The 14886-nt window shown below is 44.4% G+C and overlaps 1 protein-coding gene across 2 annotated transcripts; it reads left to right on the top strand.

Moving 5' to 3' along the window:
• The first annotated feature begins 430 nt into the window (after positions 1 to 430).
• On the top strand, positions 431 to 9667 carry LOC145879858 (uncharacterized). 2 transcript variants are annotated; one of them, XM_082976730.1, is made up of 21 exons: positions 431 to 572; positions 681 to 739; positions 825 to 905; positions 1006 to 1130; positions 1728 to 1871; positions 2139 to 2222; positions 2317 to 2478; positions 2611 to 2710; positions 2925 to 3145; positions 3771 to 3927; positions 4104 to 4315; positions 4586 to 4706; positions 5035 to 5231; positions 5338 to 5452; positions 5665 to 5834; positions 5931 to 6028; positions 6170 to 6300; positions 6475 to 6664; positions 9156 to 9297; positions 9378 to 9474; positions 9552 to 9667. In XM_082976730.1, exons 1-21 carry the CDS (start codon positions 550 to 552, stop codon positions 9623 to 9625), a joined length of 2703 nt encoding a protein of 900 aa, XP_082832856.1. In that variant the 5' UTR covers positions 431 to 549; the 3' UTR covers positions 9626 to 9667. The 2 variants fall into 2 exon arrangements, with proteins under 2 accessions (XP_082832856.1, XP_082832855.1); XM_082976729.1 differs by having other exon boundaries at positions 4092 to 4315.
• Positions 9668 to 14886: the final 5219 nt, after the last annotated feature.

Below are 14886 nucleotides of genomic sequence, written 5' to 3'. Positions count from 1 at the left end.
CTAGGTCCTGGCAGAGTTGTGCAGACTCAGGACAACGGAGCTTTGGGAGGAATACGCAGATTTAAAGAGGAGTGCGTAATTTGCTTTCTAATGATCATGATCTTTTCCTCAAAGAAGTTCATGAATTTATTACCGCTGAAGTGAAAGCCATCCTCTCTAGGGGAATGCTGCTTTTTAGTTAGCTTTGCGACAGTATCAAAAAGAAATTTCGGATTGTTCTTATTTTCCTCAATTATCAGTTAGAACAGAAAACCAGCAGGCTCGTAGGGCAGCGTTTCCCAAACTTGGTGTGCATTTAGGTTTTTGTCCTAACACTACACAGCTGATTCAGATTAACAAAGCTTGATGATTAGTTGATTATTTGAATCAGCTTTGTAGGGCTAGGGGAATAAAAAGAAAATGTGCAGCCCTTTGGGGTTCAGGTGACTGAGTGTGGGAAGCCTTTGTCATAGGGTAAAAGTAGAATACCCCTGGGCTGTAGGCTGCACACCTTGGGTCAAATATTAGATTCTGTAGCTGTGTATTTCATCAAAACAGTTCTGTTCTACAATGGTTAATTTCCTTGGCTCAGGGTAAGTAGTAGCAGGCCTAGAAGAGTCTTATGCGACGCAAACATTTGAGTTGTCTTCTTCCTCCTTTTTTAATCAATCAATCATAATAATTTGTCAAATGCCTTACAGGTTGTTTTGCCTATTGATGGCAGCTGTGGGCATACAAGCACAACAGACGCCTTCTATAAGTATGCATTTTGCACCCTGCAAATTCAAGCACTAAGCGTTTGACAATATATTTTTTAGATTTTTAACTAAGCTTTCCCATTCCAGATGACCTCAATGCTGAATGCCTTGGTAACGTTATTCGTCTGAGTGTAGCTCCTCTTTTTGAAGAGGTCGACGCTGTCTTCAGTGAGTTTGTCTCGTATGATTCTCTTTCTCTCCTTTTCATAATTCATGGATTGATATTGTTTGTCAACTGTTGTGTTCACACCATCTCCATCCCTTCCAGATGACACACAAATCATAAACCTGACGCCTGGCCTTGCTACTCAGTGTGGATTCAGCTTTAAATTTGACCCAATGGGGAATGCCATATTTTTTGCTTCTCTTCAAAACTGCTTTTCCCAGACCATGGTAACCCTAAGCACTGTAGTGTTTGCTCTAACTTCAAATGGACAGTTTGCCTTTCAGTGTCACTGCAATTGCAACCCCGTAATGTAACAACGTCATTTTATTTAACCTTTGACACGGAGTCATGCTGAGGCCAGGCTCTTTTACAGATGAGCCCTGTATACACAAAGATACAAGTCAATATTTGCATCACTAGATGAAATAATTGAAAACAAACACTTTCTTCAGTAAAAAGGTCCTCAATCAGCCTGAGTTGCCGTAGAGCATGGAGGTTATTAGAAGTACGGTGCCAGAAACATTTAAGCAGTTTTACTTAACTCTGTGGATCTCCATAGTTAGCCACCCCTGAGACTGGGTCTGGTATCTCTTACTTCTAAGTTAACGATGAAGTAAGGTACAGCAGAAGTTTATGGAGGGCCAGCCAACTTTCTGATACAGACTGCAGTGATGTGTACTACTGAGCTCTTCTCCTGTAGTGTGGCTTCAATACAGTGGCAGCTGCATTCATATAGCCACAGTCTCTAACTTGCATGAATGTCAACTGAATTATTTGTTTTCTGCTATATAATGAGGCTTTTTTTTTTCCCCCCTTAATTTTAGGATGATAAGATGTTCAGCTTGGTCATGCAGTTCAGGCTGCCAGGAAACCACATGACTGAAGACCCTGTGTATAGAGTGGGCAAAACCTGTAGCTACACCCCCTGGACCTCCCGAGAGATTCTGTGCGACCGCAACTACATGGAGGCAAGTGAGCAGAGCATGCCCCAACGGAGATGTTTACAGTGGAGCTTAAATGATCTGTCTAGAGCTACAATTGTCCAGTGTTTCATTTCTTCTGTGTCTTGACCGTCTCTCAATTCCTCTCGCCTCTTCAAAATGCACATAGGACAACTTTAGCGGCGAGGAATCTTGGCCTATTCTCAGTGCATTTAAGGAGGCGAGTGGACAGATTGCGTTCCTATTGTATGGGAGGGAGAAAATGCATAGGGAATAATGGCCTTTCTTCTCTAGGTGTCTGTCAGAAGGACTCTTCCAGACATCCAAACCGTCCCTGAACAGCCCACTGGAGGCCCGAAAGCAAGGAGAGGAGCTGAGGTAGCCATGTTTCTGTAATTTCACTACAAAATGACAGGATGGCGCTAAACAAAATGTGCGTTTGTTTAATTCACGTTTCCATTTCCTGAGACAGGCTGTTGCTTCAGGATACAAAATGACAGCAGTCGTTTTTAGTCCTAGCAAGAAGGTCATGAATGTGGATGAGGTCCAAAGAAAGGGCTATGCAATAGCCAACACTCCCACCCGGCTGGTGTTAAGAAGCCCTCATAATGCAGAGGAGACATACCTCCAGAATGTAAGCTCACTTCCTCCATGAACTGGGTCATGTTCAGTAGAGCAAACGGTGGCCCTACCTGAACTCTGCAACATATTGTTAATACGGTGTGCCCTACTGAACACGGCCCTGGTGTGGTTGCCCCCTGAACAGGTAGCTGGGGTTCCGATGCGGGTGCTCTCAACCTCAACCTTCTTTGAGCAGAAGTGGCTGGTGACTCGCGTAGATGCCACGGCTGTTTGTCCAACACCAGGTTGAGTGTGAAATAATGGACTAACTTGGCAAATTTAAGAACCTATAAACCCATTTCTTAATTGGCTCCAGACAAGACTTTCGTTTGTGTTATGTAGTGTTCAGTTGGGACAATGTCTTTGAATGGGATGAACTTTTTTTCAATAATGGCACATTTGTTTTCAGTTGCAAAATGTTCTGTTATGATGTGCACTTGGCTTCTTGTTTCACTGCAGGGGCAGTGGCCTTTACTCCAGAAGTGATCACCTGGTACATGCCCAAGCACATCGACCCACTTTTCTCCTCTGATGCCTTCACCATGTTGGAGGTGTACATGGGAATTGACGCTAAGAGGCTGGACACTGAGGAAATGGCTGCCAGAAACTACTCGGTTTTAGTCACAGAGGCTCATATTATTGTTGAAATTCCGGTGGGGGCGGTTGGCGGCTATTTCAAGGTCAGCGTTGGATGACTAAAATGTTCCTGTTTAATTTCTAAGTCAAATCTATTTGTAGAGCCCTTTTTACAGCAGCAGTTGTCAGTGCTTTGCAGTAACCCTTTGCCATCTCTCATGGGTAAACTCCTAGAAACGTTGTCTTGTGTAAAATGTTTCTTATTGAGCAATTGTCTGCTTAATCAGGCTAATATACAATGGATCGGTGGGTGTGTATACAGCCTGACACATTGGATTGCAAAATCGTGTGAATGTTGCATAAAATTACATTTAAACATACTCTACCGCTTGAAATTTGAGACCAATATCCACACTAAAGTATTGTTTACCAGGCTTTTTAGGGAGCCGGTAGCTTTGCCACTGGCAACTGAATGCAAGCAACGCTCGGTTACACTCGGCTACTGTTTACATTTGCGTGTCGGTTGCTTTGAAAATGCAAGTTGACAACCATATACCTACCAGCTCTCTAAAGTCTGGTAAACAATACTTTCCTTTGGATATTTTGTCTTTAAATTACGAGCGGCTGGAGGACAAACCACACAGATAACCGGTAGGCTTTTTTTAAAAACCTGTTTTGGCACTCCAATTGTGTATTACAGCCTGAATGCATCACTCGTCTCCCTTACAGAGCCATATTCAGGATGACAAGTACTTTGTCACTTACACCATTGAGCCCATGCTTGAGTTGCTGTGGATCGAGGAGGTCGCACACGAGGACACCAGATACAAAGTCCTCTTCCCTATCACAACACCTCCGATGGCCAGGCCTCCACAAGTTCGCAACTGTGAGTCTGGTTTAGTTAAATGGTGCCTATGGTAATTTGGGATGCCTGGGTTGTTCATTAGGCACAAGACTGAAACGGGGAGGCAATACCCGGACTTCTCCAATAACAAATGTCCATTTTCGACTTCCATTGTACCGCATTTCAAAATGTTTGCCAATGAACAGACACGCCCTTAGACACGGTTCCTGAGCAGGCAGTGTTTGTGCTTGAGTTGGGGACCTTCAACCTTGATGTGGAGCTGCTGAACATCACCTTTCCCACCATGGTGCTAACTGTTGCAGAGTGCAACGCCAGAGGCTTCAATGTTCAGGAGCAGAGATCCCTGGACAACACCTTGAAGACCTTCAGGATGGAGGTGCCCTTCTCAGACCCGGTGGTCTTTAAGGAGGTGTGTTTCTGTTAAATGCAAAGCCACACGCTACATGCCCTAATAAGTGGGCCACCAACAAAATAGAAATGATGGTGCAAATGTACTTTGTATCCCTCATTTACTCAAGTGTTTCCATTATTTTGGCAGTTGTATGCATTCACTTGCCAATAGTGCTTGATTTAGAGGAATGAGGGCAACATTGTTTTAATAGTCCCCATATGTGCTTGGTTGTCACTTGATGTTGACTAGAGTTCTGTTACAACAATGATGCTTTTAACTTCACTACAGAAAAGGGTGGAACAAGGTGTCACAACCTTCACTCTTCAGCTGATCTACGGCCTGGTCGTCTTTCCAGAGTACGCTCCTTTCTCTCACTCTGCCGTTGTGGACGCTGTACTGCTGGACATTGGTATGTAACTGGACTACGCCAAACTACTGTTGAATGGTTTCCTCTCGTTAATGATTGCCCTGAAAGGAAATTGGCAGTGAAAGCCACATGGTGGACTTGAGAGCCCAACTAGCCATACTGTAGGCTTTTCCTACGCGGTCTCTCTACAAAGAAAATGTTAAGCTTTAGAGTATTTGGACCCAGTGTCCTGTTCCTGATTTTCCAGGATCGTGTTTATTCAGTCCCACCGTAGCAAAAGATTTTGCAACCGAAAACAAGGGTTTCTTCTTGGACAAGTTCAAGTCCTGTTTTTTGTGCTTAATGAACACAACCCTGTTTGTCCTTGTAGTGCCACCCTCAGTCACTGGCAACTGTGATCAGGAGAACTTCCACATCACTGTGGACTACAGCAACCAAGAGCCCTTTTTCGTGGTCTTGGTTGGCAAGCGGCTGCTTAACCATGAGCTTGCTCAACAGTATTTAACAGAGGGCGACGCAGACTTCACCATCACGTTGCCCTTCTCTTCGCCGGACGCAGTGTTTGAGGTACGATGCTCTCCCAAAACATGTTAACCTAAATTGCTGCAGCTAGCCTCGCTTTCCTTACCCTGTATACAATATTGGACTAATGAACTCTCCCACTGGTTCCCAGTCGGTTCACTCGTCCTCTGTCAGGAGCAGACTGGATGTGGCTCTGTTGAATCCTTACAACAACATGACCATCAAATACTTTTCCCTGGCTTGCAGCTTCCTCAAAACGCTGACTGGTTGGTTCTCAAACAATTACTTCCGATAAATAGTCGTATGACATGGTTACCAAACCTGGGTTCCTTGGAAATACTGAGTCTAATAGTAGTGCCAGATGGGCATGGTTTGCACTTTTGGTGCTATTCCATTGGTTCTACTGTGCTTGGCAAGCTCAATTAACACAGAATCCAGGTCTGATAGCTACATGTCTTTTGCCCCCCCCCCCTCCAAGAGTGTTTCTCTAATGGGACGATGACTGCGCTGGCGGTGAAGGTGGAGTCTGCTCCCAATCTGAACCCCGGTCAACTGACCCTGAGCGACCCCGCCTGTGGTCCCACCTACAGCGACGATCGCTTCGCCTACTTCCACTTCACTGTCAACTCCTGTGGCACCACCAGGAAGGTAAAATGACTATTACCCTGAGGTGATGGGTACTGTGTATTTACGGACTGTTTGCTTCTGCAGGCTGTAATAAGTCAATTCCCCTCTACTACATAGTTTATCAACAATGTGATGCTGTATGAGAACGAAATCTCCTTGCCAGATGAACTTGAGGTGAAGCTGAATGCCACGACGTCTTCAGAGGACGAATATCAGTGAGTGCATTACGCATCACAATTGTAGCTATTAGATTTTTATAGTAGTTTTTTCTTCCTTCACCAATTGCTCAATACTTGTGCCTCTACTACCAGTGTGTCCACTCCACTGCTTGAAGTTGCCTACATCCCTCTTTTTAGGTTAAAGGTTTCCTGCTACTATGTGGTCAACATCACTCGCACATTGGCCTTCCTCACCAGGCCGCGTGACAACGAGCCTTTTGCCGAGACTGGGACGGGTCGACTAATGGTCAGAATGAGACTCGCTCAGGGTAAGCGTGCACAAATATGATATATTACTAGTAGCGTTTGCTATAAGTGATTAGTGTTCATCGCGGCACAACAGGATATGATAAACGAGCCTTTCTCAATGGACAAGTTCAGATGGTACCTCGCTGTTTTGTGCCCACTGAACACGACCCCGGTTGTCTCGTCCTGTGTTCCAGACGCCTCGTATAACACGTTCTACCAGGAGGAGGACTATCCAGTGGTGAAATACCTGAAACAGCCTCTGCACTTTGAGGTGGAGCTGACCAGGTCCTCTGACCCCAAGGTTGCGCTGATGCTTGACCACTGCTGGGCCACCCTCAACGAGGACCGCGACTCCCGACCCCGGTGGAATCTCATCATTAATGGGTAACTTGTTGTTTTTTGGGCCTAAACAAGTGTTATTCCACAGGTGTGGTTCCTGAGTAATTAGCAACCGATCATGCTTGGCAGGCCATTTACTTTGGCTACCGTGGCTATGCCCCCATCCGTAGGTCATGAGTGGTCACAATGGTTTGAGCATTAAAACAATGTATGCGGTCTGTCACCAGATCTCCACCCAATTTAATTAACACGTATGGGAGATTCTGGCGTGGGGCCTGAGACGGCGTTTCACATCACCATCAACAAAAGATGGAATTTCTCGTGGAAGAATGGTGTTGCGTTCAAGACACTTGTAGAATCTATGCCAAGGTGCATTGAAGCTATTGTGGTTCGTGGTGGCCCTATTAACCATTTTTTTACGCGTACGATCACATGTTTGTTATCACTGAGGGGTCCCTGCAGCGTACCATTGGAACAGAACGTATGATGCAACAAACGACTCTAAACCGCATTGTCTGAATAAAACGTTAAGTACATTATACTTACGGTATGCTACAGTAGAAAGGACAATGCGTTACACAGAAAATAAGGCACTTTGATAGGAATGCAATAAATGTGCCAGGCCTGTTCTGACTAGATGTGCAAATGTCTGTATGCTTGGGCTTTCTCTTGAAGGAAAGTTTGGCCGGCTCGTGAAATGGGCTACTTTTGGGAATTAATGAGGCAAAGTTAGACGTTGAAAGGGCCTATAGAAAATTGCCAGGTAGTGTGCCTTGGTTTGAGGTCATCTGTCCACATTTTGGAACAGTGAGTGCATTCTGACATCACGTGCATAAACTAAACTCCCACTGGGGCGACTGTTGAAGATATTTGGAACTCGCGTGTGAAAAGGTTAAGACACTATGTTGGCGTTACCTGTACCTACACCTTTTTACTCAATGTTATCCTTTTGGTTTGCTACAGTTCAGTGTTGTGCCGAACTGATGGTCAGTCGAATGGAAATCAAGAGCGGCTGGCAAGCTTAGCTTGCCTTTCCGATTGGTTTTGGGTTGAATTGTGACCTCTTGCGTTTAAAACAGTTATTGCACTAAACATAAAGGATGGTTCACACGCCTGTGCAGCATGGAAGTTAATGTTTGAAACTGAATAGGATCAGTTGAAAGGATCCCCAGAAGTTGATGCCACTTTCAATGTAATTCCCTGTACCTGGGGAATGAGCTAATTGGGAGTTGCTAAACATGAACAAATACCACGGTCAAGTGTGGCAGCATCTTGCTAGCTAAAAAAATGTTACAGCACAGTACTCAAAAGAGTAGCTGGCTGGGTTTGTCATAAGCATTGATTTGGGTGAGCACTTCGCCACAGATGGAAACCGCTGGCCTATTTTTAACTTTGCCATCTTATCTCAAGAATTGAAATTGGGTAACTATATTGAAAGATGACTTTTCTACATTTTAATGGACACTGCAACCTTTGGTAGATGGGCAAATGACACTTTATTTTGCGGGTGCCTTTTCAGTAACTGGATGCAGTGTAGTGAAGCAACTTTATTGGTCAAAACCATTCATTTGGGGGATCGGGTTTGCAAAACGCTATCAAATCATGCAATTTTGCCGTTTTTAGGAAATGGTCGCAAAAACTTAAATTTGGCACCCCTATTTTAATTTGCTCCGGCGGCCATGTGGACACAAGGCTCATCTGTCACGGGAGTAACTTTGCAGCTGTTTACTAAATGGTAGCAGTGTGAAAATGTTTTGTATATCATAGGAAAAGACACCACATGTGCATGAAATGGGCAGTTCAGATTTGTCACTTCAAGTGCAACTATATCATACTTGGCTTAAATCGTTGTGCAAAATCCTGAGAAAGCTCTGGCCATCGTCTGTCAGATCAAGTGGATTTGTACTGGTGTGGGCGTTTGTCTCTCTTCACAAATCCCTTTTTGCTAATATCTGGCAGTTAAACAAGAAACCTCCCAAAGATGCAAATTAAAAAGTGTGCCTAAACTGTCAATGCGTCGGTTACTTTGTATAGTAGAGCTGCTCCCTTCACAGAAGTCCTCCACGTGTGAATCCGATGCCGTGGGTGTAGAATTTATTTTGTGTGACCAATTTTTCCGACAGCGGAAGAATTGCATGAAATTCTTAATTCAAATGATTGCGTTGTTGATGATACCGACTGTATATTCGGCAACTTTTGGTTAAACCACGATCAATATTCAGGTAGTCTGACCATTCTGGATCATTTAGATCTCACCACATGAGAATGCATTCATGTCAATGTAATTGAATATACATGTTGGATGTAGAATTGTCTTTTTTCAAGACAAAGGTAAAAGAGTTTTGGTGGGAAAAGCCTGTTAACAAAGACATTCCTTTAGTTCATACTGGAGGGGGAGAAAGAACCCACTTCTCCTGTAAATTGATCTGATCCTCACAGGACAGTCGTGACACCACCATAAGACTTCGTACACAAGGCGGTTGGGGTTTACAGCGTTTTCTTGTGCCTAACTTAGTCCCTCTCTCTACACTGGCAGCTGTGAGAACCCGGAGGATCCATACCGTGTGGTCTTCCACCCGGTGGTAGCTGATGCCAGGGTCCACTTCCCCCCTCACGTCAAACGCTTTGAGGTCCATATGTTTTCCTTCGCTGAGGATGCGGTTGAGCCGAGGGGCCAGGTAACAAAGTTCACCCAATCTTTATTGGTTAATTTTGTTTGACTGGCAATCATCCCTTTTTTAAAATCTTTGATTCCTAGGTCTTTGTCCATTGTGACGTGGTCATCTGTGATGCCAGTAGTCCCACTGGTGGCCCCTGTAGTGGACAATGTGTGAATCAGGACAACCCGAAAAGAGGTCGGTCTTGTTTTATGCTTTTCAGACCCTGTCAGACCATAACTGAACTAATGGGTTCTCTCTCTCTCTCTCAACAGGTCAACGACATGTCAAAGACCTCTTTGAGGAACATCATTTATATGTTTCTTCTGGATACATTCTTTGGGTGTAATGTCTTGTTCTAACATGTCAAATAAAGTGTTCTATATAACAATTAAGTTTGCTTTACTTGCGCGGCAACAATCCTAACCGTTGGAGCTACCTTAATTGTATCTGATTTGCATTTAACACCACGGCGCATGTACTTTAGTGGACGTAGTAGGCTTGTCATCTGACGTGTATCAATCAACCCTTTTGTAAGCATGGAACTCTGAACCATCCACCGGAGATAAGTGTTGCACACTAATTTCCCGTCTAGGACAAACAATAGGTGTGAAAACAAAAGCTTTCCAATGTCCAGTAGGAAGAACTGACTCAATGTTATAGCAGATGGTGGTTTGCCAGCAGGGCTGTGGTTGGATGCAGGCCCCAGGGAGCGCAGCGGTGTTAATTTTCAACTGAAATTACAACTTTCCTTGATACCTCTCACTAGCTTGGTTTCCATCCAAATATGGACATTTCTTTATTAATGATATGCATGTCAATCTCAAATGGGAAGAGCTTGACTTCATCACTACTTGTTTTTGTAAGAAGTGTTGACAAGCTGAATGTACCGAGCTGTCTGTTTTTTAAAACTACCCATGCATATGCCACCACAGGTCTCTTCACAATCTCAGGATCAGATTCAAAGAAACACCTTACGGAACAGCGGGGACTGTGAAGAGACAGTGGTTCCTCCTTTAAAAGTTGCGGGACTTAGAGGTACCCAGCTTCATTGCTCCAGACCACCACAAGGGGGAGTTGGCGCACTCATTATGCATTTGGGTCCCAAGGTTTTGTTATGACCAATCGTTCCAAAGACGAATTTTGACGCGAGCCACCCTTGCCTTGTGGCGTTCAACGAAGCTGGCTGACAAAACAGATGGAAGGTGTCTTAACGAGTCAAGCAAATGTACAATTTGAGAGGAATATGTTAATGTGCGTCTATATTTTGTCAAAGGTAAATTAGCTAGTGTTAGGAGAATGAATTTGTCTTTTTAGGGACTCCTGAGAACCAGCAAACCAGGCTGTTGTCTTGTGAAACAGTGGATGTAAAGAATCTAGCTGGCTAACTATTTACTTGCTTATTGTGTCGGATTAAAAATGACTATGTAGCCGATCTGGGTATGGACCCTAAAACGTAAAGTTCATACCAATCTATGAAGCCTAGAGTAGAATATATTGTGCCAAGGATGCAAGTCCCCATATTGTAGCCTGTACATTGACTATATTCACTGATCATGTGCGGTTCAGGTATGACAGATTCTTTTTCAGTCATATCAAACGCCATTGTTTAAATGATGCGGTGTCTGCATGCATGTATTACACTTCAACTGTTTACTGCTCCTGGGATATCAATGATTACACATTGTGTAACTATGCAATAGACTAAACATGATTGATTTGTAATTCATATAAAGGGGGGAAAAAAACCCTATGCATATCTGAGGACACCGGCTAGTATTTCAACCAGTGGAGAATATGAAATGCTTTATTGAAGTGTATTTATAATAATACAATTAAAATGCAAGTTCAATCTTGGGCGGCCAGAGCGTTGGACTAGTAACCGGAAGGTTGCAAGATCGAATCCCCGAGCCGACAAGGTAAAAATCTGCCCCTGAACAAGGCCGTCATTAACTGACTTGCCTAGTTAAATAAAGGTAGGCAAATCTGTACTTCAATGCACGTATGGTGTGCATTAGAAGACGAGGTAAGAACAGCGGCAGACGGCATATGATTCATGGATGACAGTGCTACCCTAATATTCTCTCAGCGCAATTGTGATGACCTGTCTCCTAACCTTGGGGGGGCCAGTGACGGGACTGGCTTCCTCTCACATCAAAACATACCTGCAGACGAGAGAGCATGATTAACATGGTCAGTCATCTTAAATCAGGAGGTGAAATGCAAAACTGACCTTGGATCATTAACTCTGGGATTTCAATGTAAAGCATGTCTTTAATAATACTTTGTGTTGACTCAATCAAGTGACATCTCACCTATGATCATTCTGTGCCCTCTGTCAGCCAGTTCAGATGCGGGAGGGGTTCACCAAAACAGCTGATATAACCTAGAGGATTTAGTGGCTACAGAGTACTTTAAGCTGAAAAACAGACCCACGAGGATAATGCCAACAGGTGTCTGCGTCACACAGTATCTTCTTTCAGAGTGTACCTGAAATATTTAAATATAGAGGGCTGTGTTTCTCACCACTTGGTTATTGTGAGGCTAACCCCCAGGGAAATCATGACTTGGCAGCAACAGATAGTCCAGTGAAAATGGCTGTGTTTATGTGGAGTAAATTAGCAGCTGACATCTTAAGGGTTTTGTAATTCATGCATGTGAGACAGGTTCCATGTACAACAAGACAGGCAGACATGGAGAAAAAAAACAGAACAGTTTAATTACCTCTGGTTATGGACACTTTTTATGCCAGCAATAAAGCTTCCACTGCCTGGTCCTCAGGTCAGCTCGCTCTCTGAAAGTAAAGAAAACAATAACTGAGATATGACCGTTCAATCTAAAGCAGCACATGTCATTTTTTAGGATGCGTCAATACAGCCCAGTGCCGCTTACCTGAGATGCCATCTTCGTAGGTGTCCGCTTTGACATCCTTTTGTGTCGGGGGCGGGAATGTGCTTTCAGAAGAATTATTTGAAAATAAAGGTTTTGCTCTCGACACAAATGTACCTCCATAGCATATAACAATTTGCCTGTGATTAACCACACCTTCATACAAACGTGCTACTGTATGCAGAATTCTTGACGCGCAACTGAAGACGCTGCCCTATCCTGCCAGCACGCCCACAAGCGAGCCATTCGGTTGTGCTAATAGTTGGGCTAATAGCTGAACAATAGACTATTCGACCTTTACTAAAGAGTAGTCTAATAGCCGAGCTAAACCCAACTACACACACAACCCCTCATTCAATTACTCAAACGGTGAAGTGTGAGGAGCAGGAACAGCTATAACCCTCAAACTCACCTCTGGGCCTCAAAGCCAGATCCACTGCATTTCTTCATTGTTCTCCTCTAATCAGGCACTGATCTAGACCTGGGACACCAGGTGGGTGTAATTCATTATCAAATCAAATTTCTTTATATAGCCCTTCTTACATCAACTGATATCTCAAAGTGCTGTACAGAAACCCAGCCTAAAACCCCAAACAGCAAGTAATGCAGGTGTAGAAGCACGGTGGCTAGGAAAAACTCCCTAGAAAGACCAAAACCTAGGAAGAAACCTAGAGAGGAACCAGGCTATGAGGGGTGGCCAGTCCTCTTCTGGCTGTGCGGGGTGGAGATTATAACAGGACATGGCCAAGATGTTCAAATGTTCATAAATGACCAGCATGGTCAAATAATAATAATCACAGTAGTTGTCGAGGGTGCAACAAGTTAGCACCTCAAGAGTAAATGTCAGTTGGCTTTTCATAGCCGATTATTGAGAGTATCTCTTCCGCTCCTGCTGTCTCTAGAGAGTTGAAAACAGCAGGTCTGGGACAGCAAGGAGTCATCATGCCAGGTAGTCCTGAGGCATGGTCCTAGGGCTCAGGTCCTCCGAGAGAGAGAGAGAAAGAAAGAAAGAATTAGAGAGAGCATACTTAAATTCACACAGGACACCGGATAAGACAGGAGAAATACTCCAGATATAACAGACTGACCCTAGCCCCCCGACACATAAACTACTGCAGCATAAATACTGGAGGCTGAGACAGGAGGGGTCAGGAGACACTGTGGCCCCATCCGATGATACCCCCGGACAGGGCCAAATAGGCAGGATATAACCCCACCCACTTTGTCAAAGCACAGCCCCCACACCACTAGAGGGATATCTTCAACCACCAACTTACCATCCTGAGACAAGGGCGAGTATAGCCCACGAAGATCTCCGCCACGGCACAACCCAAGGGGGGGGGGGGGGGGGCGCCAACCCAGACAGGAAGACCACGTCAGTGACTCAACCCACTCAAGTGACGCACCCCTCCTAGGGGACGGCATGGAAGAACACCAGTAAGCCAGTGACTCAGCCCCTGTAATAGGGTTAGAGGCAGAGAATCCCAGTGGAGAGAGGGGAACCGGCCAGGCAGAGACAGCAAGGGCGGTTCGTTGCTCCAGAGCCTTTCCGTTCACCTTCACACTCCTGGGCCAGACTACACTCAATCATAGGACCCCCTGAAGAGATGAGTCTTCAGTAAAGACTTAAAGGTTGAGACCGAGTCTGCGTCTCTCACATGGGTAGGCAGACCATTCCATAAAAATGGAGCTCTATAGAAGAAAGCCCTGCCTCCAGCTGTTTGCTTAGAAATTCTAGGGACAATTAGGAGGCCTGCGTCTTGTGACCGTAGCGTACGTGTAGGTATGTACGGCAGGACCAAATCGGAAAGATAGGTAGGAGCAAGCCCATGTAATGCTTTGTAGGTTAGCAGAAAAACCTTGAAATCAGCCCTTGCCTTAACAGGAAGCCAGTGTAGGGAGGCTAGCACTGGAGTAATATGATCAAATGTTTTGGTTCTAGTCAGGATTCTAGCAGCCGTATTTAGCACTAACTGAAGTTTATTTAGTGCTTTATCCGGGTAGCCGGAAAGTAGAGCATTGCAGTAGTCCAACCTAGAAGTAACAAAAGCATGGATACATTTTTCTGCATCATTTCTGGACAGAAAGTTTCAGATTTTTGCAATGTTACGTAGATGGGAAAAAAGCTGTCCTTGAAACAGTCTTGATATGTTCTTCAAAAGAGAGATCAGGGTCCAGAGTAACGCCGAGGTCCTTCACAGTTTTATTTGAGACGACTGTACAACCATCAAGATTAATTGTCAGATTCAACAGAAGATCTCTTTGTTTCTTGGGACCTAGAACAAGCATCTCTGTTTTGTCCGAGTTTAAAAGTAGAAAGTTTGCAGCCATCCACTTCCTTCTGTCTGAAACACAGGCTTCTAGCGAGGGCAATTTTGGGGCTTCACCATGTTTCTTTGAAATGTACAGCTGTGTGTCATCCGCATAGCAGTGAAATTTAACATTATGTTTTCGAATGACATCCCCAAGAGGTAAAATATATAGTGAAAACAATAGTGGTCCTAAAACGGAACCTTGAGGAACACCGAAATGTACAGTTGATTTGTCAGAGGACAAACCATTCAGAGGCAAACTGCTATCTTTCCGACAGATGAGATCTAAACCAGGCCAGAACTTGTCCGTGTAGAGCAATTTGGGTTTCCAATCGCTCCAAAAGAATGTGGTGATCGATGGTATCAAAAGCAGCACTAAGATCTAGGAGCACGAGGACAGATGCAGAGC

The sequence above is a fragment of the Salmo salar genome, chromosome 06 (assembly GCF_965601325.2).
Source record: "Salmo salar chromosome 06, fSalSal1, whole genome shotgun sequence".
NCBI lineage: Eukaryota > Metazoa > Chordata > Actinopteri > Salmoniformes > Salmonidae > Salmo > Salmo salar.
The sequence above is the reverse complement of the archived record's forward strand: the minus strand, read 5'-3'. Positions and strand labels throughout refer to the sequence as shown.